This window comes from Saccopteryx bilineata, chromosome 9, assembly GCF_036850765.1.
Source record: "Saccopteryx bilineata isolate mSacBil1 chromosome 9, mSacBil1_pri_phased_curated, whole genome shotgun sequence".
In the NCBI taxonomy this organism is placed as follows: Eukaryota; Metazoa; Chordata; class Mammalia; order Chiroptera; family Emballonuridae; genus Saccopteryx; species Saccopteryx bilineata.
Genome location: NC_089498.1, coordinates 24383595 through 24407312, shown reverse-complemented (window position 1 = coordinate 24407312; position 23718 = coordinate 24383595). Strand labels below are relative to the sequence as shown.

Below are 23718 nucleotides of genomic sequence, written 5' to 3'. Positions count from 1 at the left end.
TGGGGCAGCTTTATTCCTTTACAGTTTTTTTTTCTATAATGTCTCCAAGTGAAAATCTCTATTTTACATTTCGTATTTTCAAATTGTCTTCAGGTACATGCAGATTTATGATTTTTATTCTTGGTGAATGTGCCCTTTCATTATGCATTGTTTTTCTTGATGCTTATTCATGCTTTTTAATTCTAATCATTCTTTTGTTAGCATTTTCCTGTTAAATACTTCCTATGTTTTTAACTTCGCGCTTTTCTTGTAGTATTATTTGAGTATCTGATGAACAACTGGTAACTTGTTATATTCTTTTAATCGAATAGATAACCTTAGTTTTTTAACGTGTCATTTTAATTTTATTTTTTTATAATTTGGCCCTACCTTAAATAGTGAGCCTAGCTCTGATTTCTCATTTTGCATTTTTAGTCCCCATTGCTTACGGAGCTATACTCCTGGTCACCCCTTCTTTAACACCAAAGTCTAGTAGGCTTATGAGTTGCGCCCTGCATGCTACAGTTCTGTATTGTTTCTAGACATGAGATATTTTTCTTGTTATATTTTATTCACTGTCATGACATTTGCAGCAAAGTGTATCATGCCATGAACTTACTATGTCATCTTGATGGGAAGTCTTCTGTGGCCTTTCTAATCCCTACCTGTTGCTGGCTTTCCCCTTCTAGTTTCTTACTACAGGAGCAGATGCTAAGGAAGGAGACCGAGTTAGAAATGGCACAGTGCCGGCTCCGACTCCAAGTCCTCACTGAGGATTGCACTAAGCTTCATAATCGTGTCCAGGTACGTTTGCCCTTTCTAATTCAAGGAACTTTTGGGGTAGGAATTGGAAAGGAATTTAAAATTACTAAAGTTCATCTCAGATACAAATAGGATTTATCAAGCAAGTAAACAGCACTATTTCTGGGTAGGGTATTTGTTTAAAGCTTATATGCTTTATGGTGAATTCTACTACTGGAATTTTTTAAAAATTAAACTAGAAAATTCAAAACTTAAGTCATTTCACCTTCCTGAGTCTACAAATAAAATGAAGGTTTTAAACAAAAATGACTTTTAACCCTCCTGTTTATGATTCTCTGTTCTCCTTATTTTATTTACTTGTTGGAATACTGTAAAAACTGCAGCAGTTCTTTAGGATTTGTGTTAATTTTTTATGTAATGGATAATAAAACTTGTATTCAAGCAATTTTTTATGAGGGGAATAACAAATGAAAAGCTTCACATTTATAAAATCGTTTTCGTTTAGGACTTGCAAAAACTTATTCTGCAACATCGGGATCAGCTGTTACGGAATCCCAGGGGCGCTCAAGCAGATTTCCTAAGCGGCTTGCCTTCCAGCCAAGTTAAGCACAAGTATTATTTCCAAAAGACCTTCCCAGTGTCTCAGAGTGGAAGCTGCCGAATTATGACATATTGTGATGCTCTGAGCTGCCTGGCGGTGTCACAACCTTCTCCTCAGGCCACCATCCTTCCAGGTGAACAGTCTAGAACCTCAACTTTAGTGTTCATTATTGGACTCCCATTTATGTCTCTTCTCCCTTTTTGGAGAATCTAGGACTCACTTGTAGGTAAACATTGTCCACAGCCCACCAAATCATCTTTTCTTAGTAAATTTTCTGTTCATGCAGATTCTTCAGGGTGCTAAAAATATCTTTACTGTGTGTTTACTTCATTCTGTAAATTTATTCACCAAGAGGGTAGGAATACTGAAAACCCATTATAAAATAAAAGAAGATGAGGTACTTGGAAATGTGTGTTGCTGGTGTAGTCCCAAGAAGGATTATATGTCACACTGAAGTTACAGATTCATTTTAGACTGGAAATATTTGGGGGAAAAACACTACCCTGAGGGCTAATTCAAATTAAAATTTAATAATTATTTTTAGGAGTGTTCCAATTCCAATAAAATAATTTGGGAATACATTATAATTTTATTAATACTTGACTAATTTTTTCATATTTTGTGCTTTTTAAGTTTAATTTTACAATATCTTAAGGTTCACAGGTAAATCTCACATGCCCAATTAAGTCATTCCTAAATGTTTCTTTCTTCTGTCTTTAGCATATGATTCTTATCAACTGTCAGGTCTCTTTGCTTCAGCCTGATATCTTCTGTCTCCCCACTTACAAGTTTCATCAAATGCTTCAAAACTATGTCCCAAAACTTGGGTATATACAGGATAAGGAGTGGGATTCCTACATTATCTTTTAATTTATTTATTTATTTTATTCACTGATATTAGCTATGAGTTGAGAGGCTGTCAGGATGCTTCAATTGAGGGGTCATTAAAAGGATTGTTTATAGTATATTCCATCCAGATTTTTCATTAAAAGATATATCATAAATTAAAACTTTCCCCATATGTTGAGGAAATACTAATTGTTCTCCAAATTAGGTATAATCTCTTTTATCTTTTTTTTTTTTTAATTTTATTTATTTATTTATTTTTTACAGAGACAGTAAGTCAGAGAGAGGGATAGACAGGGACAGACAGACAGGAACAGAGAGAGATGAGAAGCATCAATCGTAGTTTTTCATTGTGCGTTGCAACACCTTAGTTGTTCATTGATTGCTCTCTCATACATGCCCCGACCGTGGACCTTCAGCAGACCAAGTAACCCCTTGCTGGAGCCAGCAACCTTGGGTCCAAGCTGGCGAGTTTTTGCTCAAACCAGATGAGCCCGCGCTCAAGCTGGCAACTTCGGAGTCTCGAACCTGGGTCCTCTGCATCCCAGTCTGACGCTCCATCCACTGCACCACCGCCTAGTCAGGCAATCTCTTTTTTCTTGCTGCATCTATTCCACTCTATAGAACTAGCTTTGCTTACCTTTTTTTTTTTTAATTTTATTGATTGATTGGTTGATTTGTGCATTCATTGATTGATTCTTGTATGTGCTCTGACCAGGGGTTGAACCCACAACCATGACATATTGGGATGATGTTCTTAACCAGGGGTTCCCAAACTTTTTACACAGGGGACCAGTTCACTGTCCTTCAGACAGTTGGAGGGCTGGACTATAAAAAAAACTATGGCCTGACCTGTGGTGGCGTAGTGGATAAAGGTCGACCTGGAACACTGAGGTCACCGGTTCAAAACCCTAGGATTGCCCGGTCAAGGCACATATGGAAGTTGAAGCTTCCTGCTTCTCCCGCTCTTTTCTCTCTCTCTCTCTCTCCTCTAAAATGAATATAAATAAAAATAATTTTTAAAAAAATGAACAAGCCTAACCAGGTGGTGGCACAGTGGATAGAGCATTGGACTGGGATGCAGAGGACCCAAGTTCGAGACCCTGAGGTCGCCAGCTTGAGCACCGGCTCATCTGGTTTGAGCAAAGCTCACCAGCTTGGACCCAAGGTCACTGGCTTGAGCAAGGGGTTACTTGGTCTGCTGAAGGCCCGCGGTCAAGGCACATATGAGAAAGCAATCAATGAACAACTAAGGTGTCACAACGAAAACCTGATGATTGATGCTTCTCATCTCTCTCCATTCCTGTCTGTCTGTCCCTATCTATCCCTCTCTCTGACTTTCCCTGTCTCTGTAAAAATAAAAAAAAAAATGAACAAATTCCTTTGCACACAGCATATATTTTAAAGTAAAAAAAAAAAAAGGGTGAACAAATGCAATATTAAAAATAAAGAACAAGGCCCTGGCCGGTTGGCTCAGCGGTAGAGCGTCGGACTAGCGTGCGGAGGACCCGGGTTCAATCCCGGCCAGGGCACACAGGAGAAGCGCCCATTTGCTTCTCCACCCCTCCGCCGCGCTTTCCCTCTCTGTCTCTCTCTTCCCCTCCCGCAGCCAAGGCTCCATTGGAGCAAAGATGGCCCGGGCGCTGGGGATGGCTCTGTGGCCTCTGCCCCAGGCGCTAGAGTGGCTCTGGTCACAACATGGCGACGCCCAGGATGGGCAGATTATCGCCCCCTGGTGGGCAGAGCATCGCCCCTGGTGGGCGTGCCGGGTGGATCCCGGTCGGGCGCATGCGGGAGTCTGTCTGACTGTCTCTCCCCATTTCCAGCTTCAGAAAAAATGAAGGGGGAAAAAAATAAAGAAAGAAAGAAAGAAAGAACAAGTAAATTTAAATCAACAAACTGACCAGTATTTCAGTGGGAACTATGGCTGCTTTTGGCTAATGAGATGGTCAATGTGCTCCTCTCACTGACCACCAATGAAAGAGCTGCCCCTATAGGAAGTGCTGTGGGGGCCAGATAAATGGCCTTGGGGCCGCATGTGGCCCACAGGCCGTAGTTTGGGGACCCCTGCTCTTAACCAGCTGAGCTACCTGGCTAGGGCTCTAGCTAGCGCTTCCTGATATCCTGCTGGTACTAACTTCTTGTTTCTCTTGATGATTCACTTGACAAGTATTCACTTTCCCTTGTTAACTTAAATCCTATACTTTCTCTGTTTGTCTTTCTGGTCTCCTAATTATCTTTTCAGGAGCAAATACAAAATTTTCTTTTTTTCTTAAGTGAGAAGCGGGAGACAGAGAAACAGACTCCTGCATGCATCCCAATTGGCAAGCCCCCTATGGGGCAATGCTGTGCCCATCTGGGGCTGTTGCTCCATTGCTTGGCAACCAAGCTATACATTAGTGCTTGAGGCGAGGCTATGGAGCTATCCTCAGTGCCCAGGGCCAACTTGCTCCAACCTAGCCATGGCTGCGGGAGGGGTGGAGAGCAGATGGTTTCTTCTCCTGTATGCCCTGATTGGGAATTGAATCCAGGACAACCACATGCTGGACTGATGCTCTACCACTGAGCCAACTGGACAGGGCACAAAATATCTTCTATATGGTTCCTTAGAGAAGCTGAATTGTCTAGGATTTGACAAATTCTGTTAGCATAGAACTCAACAAAAGACAACTAGTGCTGCGCTTTCCCTCTTGGGAGCACACTCATGCCTTTCCCTTTCCCCTCTTTTACCTAGGCCTGTTACCTTTGCCTTCTCTTTCGGGCCCTTTTTCTGCCTTGTAACTTGTTTCCTGAAGCCTTATGCAACCCAGCTGGTTCACTTCTTCTGCCCCTGTTACTTTCTAAACAAACTTTCTCTTACAATTAAAAATAATATAATAGTACTTAGTAAAAATAGATATGATAACCTGGAAAGAGAACAGAGTAACAAAAATTTTTTTTTTCTATTTTTCTGAAATTGGAAATGGGGAGGCAGTCAGACAGATTCCCGCATGCGCCCGACCGGGATCCACCCGGCACGCCCACCAGGGGGCAATGCTCTGCCCATCTGGGGCATCACTCTGTTGCAACCAGAGCCATTCTAGTGCCTGAGGCAGAGGCCACAGAGCCATCCTCAGTGCCCGGGCCAACTTTGCTCCAATGGAGCCTTGGCTGGGGAGGGGAAAAGAGAGAGAGGAAGGAGAGGGGGAGGGGTGGAGAAGCAGATGGGCGCTTATCCTGTGTACCCTGGCCAGGAATCGAACCCGGGACTCTTGCACACCAGGCTGACGCTCTACCACTGAGCCAACCGGCCAGGGCCAACAAATAATTTAAAAGGACAAGTTTTTTATTTTATTTTTCACTGCTAGAATGGTATGCATTAATTGGGACACTATTTTCATTCTATTTTAGACTAATGTAGCCTATCTTGACCACCTGACACTGAAATTACTTATTGCCATTCCTTTTTGTTTATTTTTTAGTGACAGTTTACATTCAGTATTATTTTGTATTAGTTTCAGGTGTATAGCATAATTGTTAGACATACTGTAATGTACTTTCCAAAGTGCTCCCCCTCAATCTTTATTTTTGTGTGGTGGCAGAGAGAGGAACAGATAGGGACAGACAGACAGGAAGGGAGAGAGATGAGAATCATCAATTCTTTGTTGCGGTTCCTTAGTTCAGTGATTGATTTCTCATATGTGCCTTGATGGGGGGGAGGGGTTAGAGCAGACCAAGTGACCCCTTGCTCGAGCCAGCGACCTTGGGCTCAAGCTGGTGAGCCTTTCTCAAACCAGATAAGCCTTCGCTCAAACTGGCGACCTCGGGGTCTCGAACCTGGGTCCTCCACATCCCAGTCTGACAGTTCATCCACTGTGCCACTGCCTGGTCAGGCGCTCCCCGTCCATATTTTGAGTACCTACTTGACACCATACATATTGTAGTTATTATTGACTATATTCCCCATGCTGCACTTTACATCTCTGTGACTATTTGTAACCACCGAATCCCTTCACTTTTTTTATCCAGTTGCCTGACCTTTCTACTCTCTTGTACCCATCATTCTATTCTCTGTATCTATCTATGAATTTATTTCACTTTTATTTGTCTGTTTATTTTCTATAGCTTCTGCATGTAAGTGAAGTCATGTGGGATCTGTCTTTCTCTGACTGACTTATTTCACTTAGCATACCATATATCCCCATGTATAAGACACCATTTTTCAAAAAATTTTGGGTCTAAAAACTGGGTGCGTCTTACACAGTGGTTGTCGTCAAGTCATTTAAGAAGTGTGGCATTTCAAATGCCGTAAATGGAACTGAGGACAAGGCTATATATGAAGATAGTGATTTGTCATCAGACACAGATGAGTACAAGCTAATGAATGGGACTTTTGACAGTGATGAGTTGTATGAATTTAATGATTAATAAAACTTGAGTTCCAATAACTTTTATGTAATACATTTTTTTCCAAATTTTGGGCCCCCAAAATAAGGTATGTCTATACATGTGGAAATATGGTAATACCTTCTAGGTCCATCCATGCTATTGCTAATGGTAAGATTTCATTCATTTATGGTCAAGTAATACTCCATTGTACATGTACCACAACTTTTCCACCCACTCCTCTATTCGCATTAGAGTTGTTTCCATATCTTGGCTATTGTAAATAACATTCCAATGAATATTGCAGATATTCTTGCAAATTAGTGTTTTGGTTTTTCTTTTGCTGTATACCCAAAGAATTACTGGGCCATAAGGCAATGCCATTTTTAATTTTTTGAGGACCCTCTGTACTGTTTTTCATAATGGTTACACCAATCTGCATTCTCAACAATAGTGCACAAGAGGTCTCTTTTCTTCACATCCTTACCAACATTGTGGTTTATTTGTTTGTTTATTGATTTTCAAGAGAGAGGAAAGGAGAGAGAAAGAGTAAAAAACATCAGTTTGTTATTTCACTTATTCATGCATTCATTGGTTGATTCTTGTATGTGCCCTCACCTGGGATCAAATCCACAAACTTGATGTATTGGGATGATGCTCTACTAGTGGTCAGCATAGTCATTAGTCAACAGGGCCAAATATAAACAGTACAACGATTGAATTTCTTTTTTTTTTCCTTTATTTTGTGGCAGAGACAGAGAGAGGGACAGACAGACAGGAAGGGAGAGAGATGAGAAACATCAATTCTTCATTGCGATTCCTTAGTTGTTCATTGATTGATTTCTCATATGTGCCTTGATGGGGGGGGACTATAGCAGACTGAATGACCCCTTGCTCGAGCCAGCAACCTTGAGCTCAAGCTGGTGAGCCTTGCTCAAACCTGATGAGCCTGCGCTCAAGTTGGTGACCTCAGGGTCTCGAACCTGGGTCCTCTGCGTCCCAGTCCGACGCTCTATCCATTGCGCCGCTGCCTGGTCAGGCAACGATTGAAATTTCTTCTGAGAGCCAATTTTTTTTTTTTTTTTTTTTTTTTTTGTATTTTTCTGAAGCTGGAAACGGGGAAAGACAGTCAGACAGACTCCCGCATGCGCCCGACCGGGATCCACCCGGCACGCCCCTCTCTGCCGCGACCAGAGCCACTCTAACGCCTGGGGCAGAGGCCAAGGAGCCATCCCCAGCGCCCGGGCCATCTTTGCTCCAATGGAGCCTTGGCTGCGGGAGGGGAAGAGAGAGACAGAGAGAAAGGGGGGGGGTGGAGAAGCAAATGGGCACTTCTCCTATGTGCCCTGGCCGGGAATCGAACCCGGGTCCCCCGCACGCCAGGCCGACGCTCTACCGCTGAGCCAACCGGCCAGGGCCGAGAGCCAAATTTTTTTAACTTAAACTATATAGGTAGGTACATTCCTTATCAAGGTAGCACCCGCACGTGGTATTTTTTGGAAGAGCTACACTCAAGGGGCCAAAGAGCCGCATGTGGCTCATGAGCTGCAGTTTGCTGACCAGGGCTCTAACCAGTTGAGCTACCCTGGCCAGGGAGAAGCAGGAAGCATCAACTCATAGTAATTGCTTCTCAGATGTGCCTTGAACAGGCAAGCCTGGCTCTTCGAACTGGTGACCTCAGCATTCCAAGTTGATGGTCTGTCTACTGTGCCACCACAGGTCAGGCAAGATAATATCTCATTGTGGTTTTCATTTGCATTTGTCTTAAGATTGGTGACATTGAGCATCTTTTCATGTCTAGTGACTGTATGTTTCCTTTGAAGAAGTGTCCATTCAGATCCTCAGCCAATTTTTTAACTGGATTGTTTTTTTGGTGTTTATTTGTATACTTTTTTGGTTTAGTTATCTTATTTTTCCATTGATTTGAGAGAGAGATACATCACTTAGTTGTTCCATTTCGTTGTATACTCATTGATTGCTTCTCATACATGCCATGACCAAGGTTTGAACCCACAACCACTGCCACACCAGGTCAACACTTTATCCACTGAACCACCTGGCCATTCCCTGTATGAGTTATTTATAAATTTTGGGTATTAACCCCTTATTAGATGTATCATTGGCAAATATGTCCTCCCATGAATTATGTTGTCTTTTGTTGATGGTTTCCTTTGCTCTGCAAAAACTTTTCAGTTTGATGTCGTCGTACTACATTTGATGTTGAGCTACTTTATTTTTTTCATCTCCATTCTTTATTGTTTACCATCTCTTCTGCATGTTGAGTATTTGTTTCTGGTGGAATAGATGTTCGTGCCCTGTCTCTTTTAACAGCTCTATTAAAGTATAATTGACATACAGTAGACTGTACATACTTGAAGTATATCATTGGATGAGTTTTGATATATGTATACACCCCTGAAACTGTCACCACAATCGAGATAATGAACATATCTATCACCCCAAAAGTTTCCTCCTCTTTGTAATTCATCTTCCACTTGTCCCTTTCTCTTCCCATCTCCACGCAACCCCTGAGAGACTTTCTGTCACTATAGATTAGTGTACACGTTCTAGAATTTTACATAAATAGAATCATAAATAGTATTACTATTTTGGTGGGTGGGGCGGTCTGGCTTCATTCAGCCTAAGTTTTTTGAGCTTTATGCATATTGTGTATATTCGTTTATTCCTGAGTATACAAATTGCTGGGTAATATTCCATTGTGTATATATACAGTGGTTTATCATGTACCTGTCAATGGATTTTTTTTATATAGATTTATTATTTTTTATTTATTTATTTTTTTACAGAGACAGAGAGTGAGTCAGAGAGAGGGATAGACAGACAGGAACAGAGAGAGATGAGAAGCATCAATCATTAGTTTGTTTGTTTTGGGGGGTTTTTTTGTATTTCTCTGAAGCTGGAAACGGGGAGAGACAGTCAGACAGACTCCCGCATGCACCCGACCGGGATCCACCCAGCACGCCCACCAGGGGGCGACGCTCTGCCCCTCCGGGGCATCGCTCTGTTGCGACCAGAGCCACTCTAGCGCCTGGGGCAGAGGCCAAGGAGCCATCCCCAGCGCCCGGGCCATCTTTGCTCCAGTGGAGCCTCGGCTGCGGGAGGGGAAGAGAGAGACAGAGAGGAAGGAGAGGGGGAGGGGTGGAGAAGCAAATGGGCGCTTCTCCTGTGTGCCCTGGCCGGGAATCAAACCCGGGACTCCTGCACGCCAGGCCGATGCTCTACCACTGAGCCAACCGGCCAGGGCTAATCATTAGTTTTTTGTTGCGTGTTGCAACACCTTAGTTGTTCATTGATTGCTTTCTCAGATGTGCCTTGACCACGGGCCTTCAGCAGACCGAGTAACCCCTTGCTGGAGCCAGCGATCTTGGGTTCAAGCTGGTGGACCTTTTGCTCAAACCAGATGAGCCTGCGCTCAAGCTGGCAACCTCGGTGTCACGAACCCGGGTCCTCTGCATCCCAGTCAGATGCTCTATGGATATTTGAAATGAAATATACTTTTTATAATAAATTATAACCCCATGGAGTTTTCATTTTCTTTGATTAGCTTTTTTTCTAGGAATTTACATGTCAAGAAAGGTGGTCAAAGGAGCTACTTATAAAGATAGTTTGCTTTGCCCTAAGCTGACTATTGGTAACATATCTCACGCTTATCTTTGACAGGCTTTGGTGTTAAGGTGTTCAGTACTGCCAACATGAAAAGCAGCTATTACATTCCCATGCATGGCAAACAGATTCGTGGACTGGCTTTCAGCAGTCGATCCAGAGGCTTACTTCTCTCTGCTTCCCTAGACAACACTATCAAACTGACGTGGTGAGGGCTTTGGGGAGAAAGATGGGACCTAGGCTGTTTAATGTTGAATATCATGGAAATTAATATTCATGTTATGATGACCATCTTAGATTAGGGGTTTCTTGTTGGGGGTGTCTAAGGCATTGACTTCTGAGCTCTAGGTTTATTGAATTTAAAAGACACAGCAGGTTACAAAACAGTATGTGTAGTGTCCGATTTTTTAAGAATTATATATCTTAAACCATGCAGGTAAGAGTAACAATCTGAGATGGCAAAGTGGTTATATGGAAGCAGCCTTGGTACCTGACACCGTGGAGTCACTCTAGCAGCTTAGGAATTGTTATTCCTGGATCATTCTGCCTAACAGAAATGTTTACTGGGAGCTCATTGTCTTTTGGTGCCATGTTGAATTCTCTCATCAGTAACCCTGAGTTACTGCATTTTATCTTTCACATGCTTTCTGAGTGCCATGAAACAAAACTGAGCTCTGTTCCTTTATCTTTTAGAAAGTACTTCTGATCAGATGTCTAATATTTGGCTTCCTGTTTAATTTCTGCAGCTAAATCTGAGAGACATTGTGAAAGCATTTATAAATAAGCCTTATGACTTTTGAAGAATGCTTCAACTTAATTTTGCCCCAAAACTCAATGACCATTATGTTTTATATATATGTATATGCTGTGATTCTTTTTTTTCCCCTAGTACTGTTAAAAAAAATGAGAGGAGAGGGTTTAATACCAAAGCATCACTAATGACTGCCTCAGGATGATTGGATTACAGTGAATTCTTCTTATATTTTTAATTGGAATAGAATCTCCTATGTAATAAGTAACTATGGAGGAAATAATAGAAGTAGGGTGGGAATGTACTGAGTCTCTGTTCCTTTTAGTCTTATTTCCTTAGACCTCAAGAGAAAAGCCTATATCCCTCCCCCAAAAAATATTTTGGAATTAAAAGGAGTTATCGGGGCAATCCTTAAAGGAAATTAGAAATCCAGATGGTTTGGGTGTGTGGGTATATGCTTAATGATCAGCATTGAAATAGTAATCTTTATATCTTTGTTATATATTTGGTTTGCTTAATGCATAGTTGTAAAAAAGTCTCTTATAACTTCACAGCCTGGAGACAAATGCGGTGGTCCATAGTTACAATGCTGGACGTGCTGTCTGGAGCTGCTGCTGGTGTCTTGATGAAAACAACTATTTCTATGCTGGACTGGTCAATGGTTCAGTTCTGGTATATGACCTTCGAAACACGAATGGTTATGTTCAGGAATTAGTACCTCAGAAAGCAAGGTAGGGAGCCACTCACTTTTTTCCTGTAGGTAGAATCTTTCTTTTGAACAGTTACTGTATTAATCTTCTCTTTCTAAAATTTTTTTTTTTTAATTTTTATTGATTTTTCAGAGAGAGGAGGGGAGAGAACAAGAAGTATCAAGTCATAGTTGCTTCACTTTATTTTTTATTTATTTTTTTATTCATTTTAGAAAGGAGAGGGAGAGGCAGAGAGAGAGAGAGAAGGGGGGGAGGAGCAGGAAGCATCAACTCCCATATGTGCCTTGACCAGGCAAGCCCAGGGTTTCGAACCGGCGACCTCAGCATTTCCAGGTCGACGCTTTATCCACTGTGCCACCACAGGTCAGGCCTTTTTCTAAGATGTTTTACAGTTGGTCAGAATTGCTCACAGAGGGCAGTCCTCTATGAATCCACTAATCTATTCTCGCTTCATCAGTACAATCCTGCCTGACCAGGCGGTGGCACAGTAGATAAAACGTCACCCTGGGACACTGAGGACCCAGGTTAAAAACCCCAAGGTCATCAGCTTGAGTGCAGGCTCACCAGCTTGAGTATAGAGTCGCTGGCTTGAGCATGGGATCATAGACATGACCTCATGGTCTCTGTCTTGAGTCCAAAGGTCACTGGCTTGAAGCCTAAGATCGTTGGCTTGAGCAAGGGGTCACTGGCTTATCTGGAGAGCCCTCCCCTGTCAAAGCATGTATGAGAAAGCAGTCAATGAACAGCTAAAGTGATGCAACTATGAGTTGATGCTTCTCATCTCTCCGTTCCTGTCTGTCTCTCTAAAAAAACAAAAAAAAACCCCAGTATGACCCTTAAGAGATTGTGTTCATGATATTTCATGTGGTTGAAAGCTCTGATACCAAGTATAACCAGGTTCACAGAATCACTCATCACCCAAATTGGCAAAATAAACTCAGGTCTACATTCAACACCCAGCTTCACTACATATGAGCTGTGTGATCTTGGTGTATTGTAATTTCATATGTAAAATATGGTTAGCACATACTTGCCTTTATAGCCACAAGTCTAACACACAGGAAGAAACCAGTGAAAGGTAGCCCAATAAAAAGTGATTTAAAACTTCCCTAATCTACCTGACCTGTGGTGGCGCAGTAGATAAAGTGTTGACCTAGAATGCTGAGCTCACTGGTTCAAAACCCGAGGCTTGCCTGACCAGGCGGTGGCGCAGTGGATAGAGCGTCGGACTGGGATGCGGAAGTACCCAGGTTCGAGACCCCAGAGGTCGCGCGCGGGCTCATCTGGCTTGAGCAAAGAGCTCGCCAGCTTGGACCCAAGGTCGCTGGCTCCAGCAGGGGGTTACTCGGTCTGCTGAAGGCCCGTGGTCAAGGCACGTGTGAGAAAGCAATCAATGAACAACTAAGAAGTCGCAAGGCGCAACGAGAAACTGATGATTGATGCTTCTCATCTCTCTCTGTTCCTGTCTGTCCCTGTCTATCTCTGCCTCTAAAAAAAAAAAAACAAAAAAAAAACCCGAGGCTTGCCTGCTCAAGGCACATGTGGGAGTTGATGCTTCCTGCTCCTCACCCCCTTTTTTCTTTCTTATCTCTTTCTCCCCCTCTCCCCTACCACTGCCTCTCTAAAATGAATAAAAATTTTTTAAAAACCTTCCCTAATCTATAGCTAAACCAGCTTGGTCTAAAGCTTCATAGTACTATGATTTATCCTTTATAATCTAGTTAGAGAGTTGGCAGGTTTGTGAAGTCAGCTCAGGTTTTGAGGGTAGGTTGTCACCAGTACCACTGTGGCTCTTCAGAATGTGTTGAGTACCGTTTGAGCATAATACTCTCCTGGAGGCATTAAAGTTCTCAAGAAGAGAGTAGGGTTTGTGACCTAAGCTAAAATAAGAAATTTCCTAAGAGAGAATTTTTACTTCTAATTTGAACATATGTATATGAAAAGAGGGTAGCAGGATCTAAATATAAAGATGTCCCTACAGTAATAATTATTTACTGAAACCTAGGTTCAGTACTTTGGGGTTTTCATTTGGATGAAGTAGAATTATGCTTCAGTGATGTGGCCTGAAGACGATTCATGTAAACTTATATACAATTATGAATTTAGGCAGAGAAGGCAAATGCCATTGATTTAGAGAAACCTGCCTAGAGTAAGCAATAAAATGCAGCAAATAGCAAGGAAAGAATATGTGTATTGTTTATTCTTCTTTTAGTTTGCTTTAGTTAGCTTCATTGTGACAGGGAAATGAAATAAGGTAGGCAAAGTGATCACTTTGTGGTAACTTTAGCAGAAACGAGTTCATAGGAAAATAGTCTGTAGGCTAATATTTCTGAGATAATTTTTGGCATAGTCCTGGTTATATGCTTGCAAAAAGAGATTTAGAAAATCTCTAAAGAAACTATTCTGTTGCCTGACCAGGTGGTGGCACAGTAGATAGAGCGTCGGACTGGGATGCGGAGGATCAGGTTCGAGACCTGAGGTCGCCAGCTTGAGTGCGGGCTCATCTGGTTTGAGCAAAGCTCACCAGCTTGGACCCAAGGTCGCTGGCTCAAGCAAGGGGTTATTTGGTTTGCTGAAGGCCCACGGTTAAGGCACATATGAGAAAGCAATCAATGAACAACTCAGGTGTCGCAACGAAAAACTAACGATTGATTCTTCTCAGCTCTCTCTGTTCCTGTCTGTCCCTATCTATCCCTCTGTCTGACTCTCTGTCTCTGTTTAAAAAAAAGAGAAAAACTATCCTGTTTATGAATTAAAATGTTGCTTTAGGCTATATTTTAACTTAGGGTCTGTCAATTATAGCTTGGAAGCTTTATTTTTTTATTTCTTTTATTTTTTACAGAGAGAGTCAGAGAGAGGGATAGACAGGGACAGATAGGAATGGAAAAATGAGGAGCATCAATCATTAGTTATTTGTTCCGCATTGCGACACCCTAGTTGTTCATTGATTGCTTTTTCATATGTGCCTTGACTGCAGGCCTTCAGTAGACCTAGTAACCCTTTGCTTGAGCCAGTGACCCTGGATACAAGCTGGTGAGGTTTTTGCTCAAACCAGATGAGCCCGCGCTCAAGCTGGCGACCTCGGGGTCTCGAACCTGGGTCCTCGGCATCCCAGTTCAATGTTCTATCCACTGCGCCACCGCCTGGTCAGACGGAAGCTTTATTTTATTTAGGTGTATAATTAGTGTAACTTCTAATTTTTCTTATGTATGTGATTAATTCTGTTTCTAGAAGTTCGTACTAGTCTTGTAATTGTGATCTTATACTATTTAATTTCTTAGTTCATTTTTTTTTTTCATTGCCTTTAGAGCATGTGGTGTCTTCTGAAACTGGGTATAGAATATTATATATATGTCCTTTTATTTCTAGAGTGGACTGGTAGTTTTTTTGTTTTTTGTTTTTTTCTTTTTCTGAAGCTGGAAACGGGGAGAGACAGTCAGACAGACTCCCGCATGCACCCGACCAGGATCCACCCGGCACGCCCACCAGGGGCGAGGCTCTGCCCACCAGGGGGCGATGACCTGCCCCTCTGGGGCTTCGCTCTGCCGTGACCAGAGCCACTCTAGCGCCTGGGGCAGAGGCCAAAGAGCCATCCCCAGCACCTGGGCCATCTTTGCTCCAATGGAGCCTCGCTGCAGGACGGGAAGAGAGAGACAGAGAGGAAGGGGGGGTGGAGAAGCAAATGGGCACTTTTTCTATGTGCCCTGGCTGGGAATCGAACCCGGGTCCCCCACACGCCAGGCTGACGCTCTACCGCTGAGCCAACCAGCCAGGGCCTGGACTGGTAGTTTTTATCAGCTGTCAGGGAGTAGTGACTCACAGAGGTTTTTAACACATTACAGGTAAAAATGTGCTTGAGGGAGGGCTTCTGGTAGTGGGATCTGGACTAGTCCAAGTATTAGAATACGAGGCATTGGTTTCCTTTCTTTCTCTTCAGATGCCCGCTGGTGTCCCTGTCATACATGCCCAGAGCTGCATCAGCTGTATTTCCATATGGTGGAGTGTTGGCTGGAACCCTGGAGAATGCTTCCTTCTGGGAGCTAAAAACGGACTCTTCTTATAAGCCTCATGTGATGCCCCTGGAACCAGGGAGCTGCATAGACTTTCAGACAGAAAGCAGCACCCGACACTGTCTTGTAACCTATAGGCCTGGTGAGTGTTGAGATGCCCTCTTGGGACTTCCTGTGACTTGTTTAGTAGCACATTTGTGGAAGAGAGGAGAGGAGAGTTCTCTCTACCTTTCGTAATACTACTGGTAAGCCTCTCAAAGACTAATACGGTGAGGATGATGGTCCCAAGTTTCCGCATAGAGCCTGCCTTCCTGCTCCACACTTGTGTGATCGAGGACAGGTTCTGCCAGGTACTTTCTGGAAGTAAATTAGCCACTTTACTATGACTTAACACAGTAATGCAATGAGGAGGCCTGCTTTTTGAGGCCGTTGAGCCACCCTCAGATCAGTTTCATGTCTTCCGCCTGCCCCTCACTTCACTTAAAAGAAAGGCCCAGATGAAGGCAGCCATGTAGGGTCCAGACTAGGACATTATTAGCTCTTCCTTCTTACTTGGGCCCAACAAAGTTAAGTGGAGAGTGGATGGACAACCATGGTTGTGTGGGCCTACCTAGCTGAACCTCTCACGGCCCCCAGAACAACTATGCTTAAATTTATAGGTTTTTTATAGCCTGAAAGATAGGAATCTACATTTTGATGGAGCTATACTGATGGTCAGGTAGATGTTTCATCAGAGGTAGTAATTAAAGTGCCATACTTGCTAGTTTGGGTAGATTTAATCATTTAAATTTTTGTTTGAGTTGAGAAGTTGCCTCAGTAGAATCTTCTGACCCTTTCAGTTCATAGTCATCTCAGGTCCTCTGTCTCCAAGACTTATTGGCTATGTATAGAAAACTTGGGGCTTCTGTTTCGTTTGCCTCCCAGCAGAACTGCACATATGTTTCTCCTTCTATAGTAGCACACTTACATTTTATAAAAATGTACAGTTCTGGGGCTACTAGGGTCCTCTCAGGTAAGGGGGAATAATGTAGTCAGAACTGTTATGAAAGATACAAACCCAAGCAGAGATCTGGCAGGATACAGTGATTTTACTTCAAAGGCTAGCTCATTCTCAGGTTGTTTCCCTCATACACAAAACCTATTGTAGATAACTTGCTTCATCTTAGACTAGGGTTCTGAGTTCCGTTTGTGCTGTATTATTTTGCTCTTGTTATTATGTTTGCTTTATAGCTATTCTTGATGGTTTAATAAATTGTGGCATTTCTACTCAACTAGGTTGTAAGTGTCTGAGGTACTTGGTTAATTTCTTTGGACCATCTCCATGGAGCGCAACACATTTTTCTGTCCCGTAGATAAAAATAACAGTACCTTACGAAGTGTGCTGATGGAGATGTCCTACAAGCTGGATGACTCTGGAGAGCCAGTCTGCTCCTGCCATCCTGTTCAGACATTCCTTGCAGGGCACACTTGGACACTACTGACCAAAAATGCTGTTTTCCAAAATCCAGAGAAGAATGATAGCCTCCTGGTGTGTACTGGAGATGAGGCATCACATTCTGCCCTGGTGAGCCAATTCTTTTTTATACAGAAATGTATAAGGCAGAAAGCCAAAATTTTGCTTTATGGTTACACATCTGCATATGTGTATGTAGGTGTATCTGCTTACTTTCCTTTTTACACAAGTCTCACTTTACATGCTGTTCTATGGTTTGCTCTTTTACCATTTAACATCCTATCTTGGGTATCTTTCCATTTCATTATCTGTAGATTCACTTCATTCTTTTTACATAAGCTCAAGTGTTCCATGGGACCGTACTTTGAACCTTAAAAATGAAGACACTGCCTGACCGGGCGGTGGTGCAGTGGATAGAGCGTCGGACTGGGATGCAGAGGACCCAGGTTCGAGACCCCGGGGTCACCAACTTGAGCACGGGCTCATCTGGTTTGAGCAAACATTCCACCAGCTTGAGCCCAAGATTGCTGGCTCCAGCAAGGGGTTACTTGGTCTGCTGAAGGCCTGCGGTCAAGGCACATATGAGAAAGCAATCAATGAACAACTAAGGTGTTACAACGAAAAACTGATGATTGATGCTTCTCATCTCTCTCCTTTCCTGTCTGTCTGTCCCTGTCTATCCCTCTCTCTGACTCACTCTCTGTCTCTATAAAAAAAAAAAAAAATGAACACACTACTGAAATCTCTATAAAATAATGTTTCAGGCTTTGGTTTTATCAATTCTGGGTGAAACCAGTAGATGAAAAATTGGTGGGGAATTTCACAATGAAGGGGTCAACCTCTATAAAATAATGATTCAGGCTTCTATTTTATTAATTCTGGGTGAAACCAGTAGGTGAAAAATTGGTGGGGAATTTCACAATAGAGGGGTCAGCCTGTTACTACCTGAACATGTAAGTGGGCTTACCAGAAATAATTTGCCTTTTTTTAAAATTCATTTTTATTAGAGAGCAGGGAGAGAGAGAGAGAAAAAAAAAGAGAGAACAGGGGGAGGAGCTGGAAGCATCAACTCCCACATGTGCCTTGACCAGGCAAGCCCGGGGTTTCAAACTGGCGACCTCAGCATTCCAGGGTGACGCTCCATCCACTGCGCCACCACAGGTCAGGTGAAATAATTTGCCTTTTAAAAAAATTTAACTTATGACCTGTCCTGTGGTGGTGCGGTGGATAAAGCGTCGACCTGAAACTCTGAGGTTACCAGTTTGAAACCCTGGGCTTGCCCAGTCAAGGCACTTAGGGGAGAGAGAGAAGAAGAAGGAGATAGAGAGAAATATAAATTTGTTGTTCCATTTACTTATTCATTCACTGGTTGATTGTATGTGCTCTGACTGGGGATCAAACCTGCAACTTTGGCTAATTGAGACGACGCTCTAACCAACTGAGTTACCGGGCCAGTCATTTTTGTCTCCTAATGTAAGACAATATGAAGCACAAGGCACCTTTTATGAGATGTCCTTGAACCTTAATTCAAGCCTTACTTAAGTAAAGAAAAAATAGAGTTGAACCTGACCAGGCGATGGCACAGTGGATAGAGCGTCGGACTAGAATGCAGAGGACCCAGGTTCAAGACCCCGAGGTCGCCGGCTTGAGTGAGGGCTCACCTGGTTTGAGCAAAGGCTCATCAGCTTGAACCCAAGGTCGCTGGCTCCAGCAAGGGGTTACTCGGTCTACTGAAGGCCCACGGTCAGGGCACATATGAGAAAGCAATCAATGAAAACTAAGGTATGCCAATGAAAAACTGATGATTGATGCTTCTCATCTCTCTCTGTTCCTGTCTGTCTGTCCCTGTCTGTCCCTCTCTCTCTGACTCACTCTCTGTCTCTGTAAAAAATAAATAAATAAAAAAAATAGAGTTGATAAAGCAGATGTAGTAAGACTTTAATCAGCTGGGTAATGGTTCGCTCATTGTACTGTTCTCCTTTTTAATACTTTAATTTTTTTTTTTTTGACAGAGACAGAGAGAAGGACAGACAGGAACAGACAGACAGGAAGGGAGAGAGATGAGAAGCATCAATTCTGCATTGCAGCACCTTAGTTGATTGATTGCTTTTTCATATGTGCCTTGACGGGGGGGGGGGGCTACAGCAGACCAAGTGACCCCTTGCTTAAGCCAGCAACCTTGAGCTCAAGCTGGTGAGCCTTGCTCAAACCAGATGAGCCCTCACTCAAGCTGGTGACCTCGGGGTCTCAAACCTGGGTCCTCTGCATTCCAGTCCGACGCTCTATCCACTGCGCCACCGCCTGGTCAGGCTTTAATATTTTCCATAAAAAGTTTCTATTTTTTTTTTATTTTTTATTTTTATTTATTTTTTCCCTTTCTTCTTTTCTGACTTTTATTTTCTTTCCTCCTTCTCTCCTTTCCTCCCTCCCTCCCCCTTCCTTCCTTCCTTCCTTCCTTCCTTCCTTCCTTCCTTCCTTCCTTCCTTCCTTCCTCCATAAAAAGTTTTTAAAAGAAAAAGCATAGGTTTCATAAAGCCAGGGACAGGTACTTTGTCATAGTGTCCCTTCCATCCTTAGAAGACTACCCAGCACATAGATTGAAAGGACAAATGCTAGCTGGGCTTTGTTTTCAGATCTATCCACAGGTAAACTGATCATTGACTACATTAGGTGAGGCCATATGTCAGGTGTGCTGATTTTATGCAGTGTTATGACAGGGGCTTTGCTCCCCAGGCAGTGCTCTCTCTGCATCTCTTTCAAAGTTGATGAGAAAGAAAGCAAGGCCCCAGCTGAACTGAATGACTTTTTACCTTTTGTCTTTGTCTTTAGCTGTGGGATGCTGGCAGTGGCTCCTTGCTGCAGAACCTGCCAGCTGATCAGCCTGTCTTGGACATCTGCCCATTTGAGGTGAACCAGAGCAGCTACTTGGCTACCTTAACAGAGAAGACGGTCCAGATTTATAAGTGGGAGTGACTACAGTCTTGAAATTTACAAAGCATGCCACTATTTAATGTTAAATGTTGTTTGCTAGCACCTAACAGTTTTGAGCAAGATCCCTGCTTATTGTCTGTGGCCTAGAACTATTGAGAACGTGGTTACTTTGGATTAGTATGATTCTAAAACTCCAGGTCCCTGAAACACTACAGATTGTGTATTTGCTGTGTCTGTCAAAATAAGTGACTGTTACTCATTTCTTGGGTTAAAGCCTTCATGAGTCTTTGTTGAGACTATACTTCCATTTAGGTCGTCTGCTGGACCACAGAGAATATCCTCCCAGCAGTCATTTAGGATATGAATGTGCACCAACCATTGTCTAAGACCTGCTTGAGTCTCTTGTCACAGGGCTATTTGGATTGAGAGTGTTTATGTCCCTGATGGGACTCTTAACTATTGGATGCTGCTTGATGAAGTCTTCAGTTGAACACAAGAGGGCACTAGAGAACCTTGTGTGTTGGCGGGGGATCTATTTCTCACCTTGTGGGCTGACAACCTTTTAGTAGTTTGGTCTCATCCCCACAGGCATGTGTGGTAGAGCACCTCTGATCTACTTTGTGGCAGCCCCAGTTATGTTCCAGTTGTGCAGTGCTAGGATATTGGCAAGCCTCCTGATAGAGGCAGCTGATGTGCTATAGACAGTTTTGCTAATGTTGAGTGCACTAAGTTCATTGCATTGTGAGCCAAGGAAGGAGACCAGTTTGAGGAGTGAGGAAGACACTTTTTTCTAGCCAGCCTAGGATCTCTAATGCTTTGAAGACCATTCCTTTCCCTCTCACTAGGAAAAGATGAGCAATATGTTAAAGCTCTTACTTGAATTTCCTAGTAACAACATCAGGGCAGTGGGCTACCGAAATGAGACTTGCAAAAGAGAAGCTGCTCAGACTGCTGCTGAAAAGAGAAGAAGGGCTGTCTTCTATTCTGAAAGTGTTCTCATCTGAATAAAGACACCTCTTCAGAGTGAGAGCTGTTCTTCAGCATGTAAAGCCTTCCCCATGTGAAAATGATGTTTGATTCCAAGTTCCTTTGACTTGCCTCCCTTTCTGATCTTTTCAAAGAGTTTTAATAAAGTGGTTATTCTCAAGAAGATAATAGTGGTTGGAGAGCTGTGGATTGCTCTGTACTTTTCTCCAGTAGAGGCCTCAGGAGTGTGGTTTTCTTAAATAATTGTTGAAGAAATGTTATTTTTATTTTAAAACCATTCTTGACCTGTCAACTCCTGAGCCATTTCCAGTGTTTGTCACCAGCAAGGGGTTATTGCAGTAGATTTCCCCAGAGTTCTAAGTTCCACTTGTGCCTTTTAAAGAGTGGTTTCCTTCTATTTTAGAATATTTTTCAAAAAACCGTTTCCAGGACCTGGAAAAGAGCCCCCTTTTCTCAGAGGAGATATTCCTTTTGGTATATTGATGATTAATTGCTCAGGCCTCGAGCATCAGAGGCAGAATGGGGTTTGAATTAAAAAGCAGAGCACATGTGGTTTCAGTAGATTATCACAGAGAGGGATGCAGATGGTCAGACTCTGGCTGGCAGGGTTAGGATTTGACTAGCCTTGAAGTACACTCAAAGGATGCTGGTTGATATGCCTAAGCATAGGAAACCAAGGGACTTATTACCAGGGAAGTTGGGTGAGTCTCTTGCCAATCCTTGCGTTCCTCCAGTAAATTTGTATGTTTTAGAAACAAATTCATGGAATTGTGACTGATTTCTCCAAAGGAAAAAAACTTCACTCTTAGCCACACATACACACACCCCATACATACACACATCTGGCAAGAGATTGCATTTGTAGACCCAGGCTCTGCCCTACCATATCTTTTTATTCCTGTCTCTAAAGTTGTTTTTCCACTTGAGCATTTAGAGTTAAGTAAACTCAAAATATTTTGTATATATTCTTCTATCTGCTTTGAAAACAGAGCAATGGGATTTCTTCTTATTGTTTGTGTTTTGTATTTTAATGTTATGAAAATAAAGAATTTGCCCTGTTTAACAGCTTCTGGTGTCTTTTGTCTCTTTGACTGCTAGAGATTAATCTCAGCCTGGTAGATTTCTCCATTTCATGTAGTATTATATCTGAGCTACACAGTTACCCTTGATTTGAAGTAAACATCTTATTTAAATTGAGGAGGTGGTTGAAGCTTTAGCTAGTAGTTCTATTTTATTGTTGCTAATGGGAAAACTGTACGTTTGCCTCTTAAGAACCCCCTTCACTGGTCATTTGTTTATTCTGCAATCTAAGTCTAAATCCTGCAAATTACATTGTAAGACTTTGTCTGCTAACTTCCTGTTTCTTTGAGTCCGGGAGACTACTGTGGGAGGATGCAGAAGAGGAGAGGACTTAACCTTTGTTTCTTTTCATCTTTGGCAGCTCTTCTGATGGTGTCAGCACTGGGCAAGTGTGGGCTCCTGGGTTCCTGCTCAGCACAGTTCTGGCTGCTTGCCTCAGTTTCTTTGTTCTGTTCAGGAATTTATATTGCAGTAAATGATAGTGTTCAGGGAGTAGACTGCAAAGGCTGGAAATGCCTTTAAGCTGAATGGTAAATGGAAGATACTCGAATCCAGGAGGACTAAATCCATAGTTAAAGTTTACTGTTGTCATGGGGCCTGGTCTTCCAACAGAGGTCCTGAGTTAGAAGTAAACTCCAAATTACCAAGAAAACCCAATTTTATTATCTTCTCTTCCACTGGGTTTTTTTTTTTTTTTTTTTTTTTTTGGTTGTTTTTTTTTTACAGAGACAGTCAGATGGATAGATAGGGACAGACAGAAACGGAGAGAGATGAGAAGCATCAATCATTAGTTTTTCGTTGCGCATTGTGACATTGATTGCTTTCTCATATGTGCCTTGACCAGGGGCTACAGCAGACCAAGGAACCCCTTGCTCAAACCAGTGACCTTGGGTCCAAGCTGGTGAGCTTTGCTCAAACCAGATGAACCTGCACTCAAGCTGGTGACCTCGGGGTCTCGAACCTGGGTCGTCTGCATCCCAGTCTAACGCTCTATCCACTGCGCCACCGCCTGGTCGGGCTCTTTCACTGTATTTTTGTTTCCCATGTCAGTGATTGACTATAAGTGAAATTCTAAACATAGATGTTTGTGTGTCCTGTCCTTTAATTGTCAACTTCTGTTTATATTTTACAAAGCTGCTTCCCAATATATTGATTTTTAAGCAACCATGTAGAACAAGTATTGTTACTCATAATTTACATGGCAAGAAACAAGTTAAAAGTCCTATTAAGAGAAAATTTTAGGAAGTATTTAATTAAATTTTACATATCCTAGTTCCCCCCCCCTTTTTTGGGGGGGTTGTTTTTCCCCATTTTTTACTTTACATTACTGACAGCTAAGTAGGAATTGGGAAACCTGGGTGAAAGATCTCTTTCAGTTTTTGATACCTGTCTACAGATTAGCTTGGGCTAATTCCTTACAATTACATTTAAAGTGAAAATAAAGCACACAGTCATGCACATTATTGCAACTATTTGTACTCTTCTACATGCCCTAATTTGTCTGTTTCTTGATGCTGAAGCTGGGAACACCACTGGCCAGTTAGAGTACATGACATATGGGCTAGAACCACCTGTTCAGGGCACATCGCAGGTCAAGTGAAAGGAAGAAAAGGTGGTGA

The 23718-nt window shown here is 42.5% G+C and overlaps 1 protein-coding gene across 2 annotated transcripts in view; it reads left to right on the top strand.

Annotated features, from left to right (window-relative positions):
• The window catches only part of RFWD3 (ring finger and WD repeat domain 3), a 45212-nt gene extending 23135 nt beyond the window's left edge, over nt 1-22077 (top strand). For both annotated transcript variants that reach the window (XM_066242882.1, XM_066242881.1), the window contains exons 7-13: nt 669-783; nt 1247-1475; nt 10235-10385; nt 11483-11659; nt 15576-15790; nt 17001-17212; nt 19931-22077. In XM_066242882.1, coding sequence (XP_066098979.1) covers nt 669-783; nt 1247-1475; nt 10235-10385; nt 11483-11659; nt 15576-15790; nt 17001-17212; nt 19931-20074 — 1243 coding nt within the window. In that variant the 3' untranslated portion in view covers nt 20075-22077. The remainder of the gene's footprint in view (nt 1-668; nt 784-1246; nt 1476-10234; nt 10386-11482; nt 11660-15575; nt 15791-17000; nt 17213-19930) is intronic.
• Nucleotides 22078-23718: the final 1641 nt, after the last annotated feature.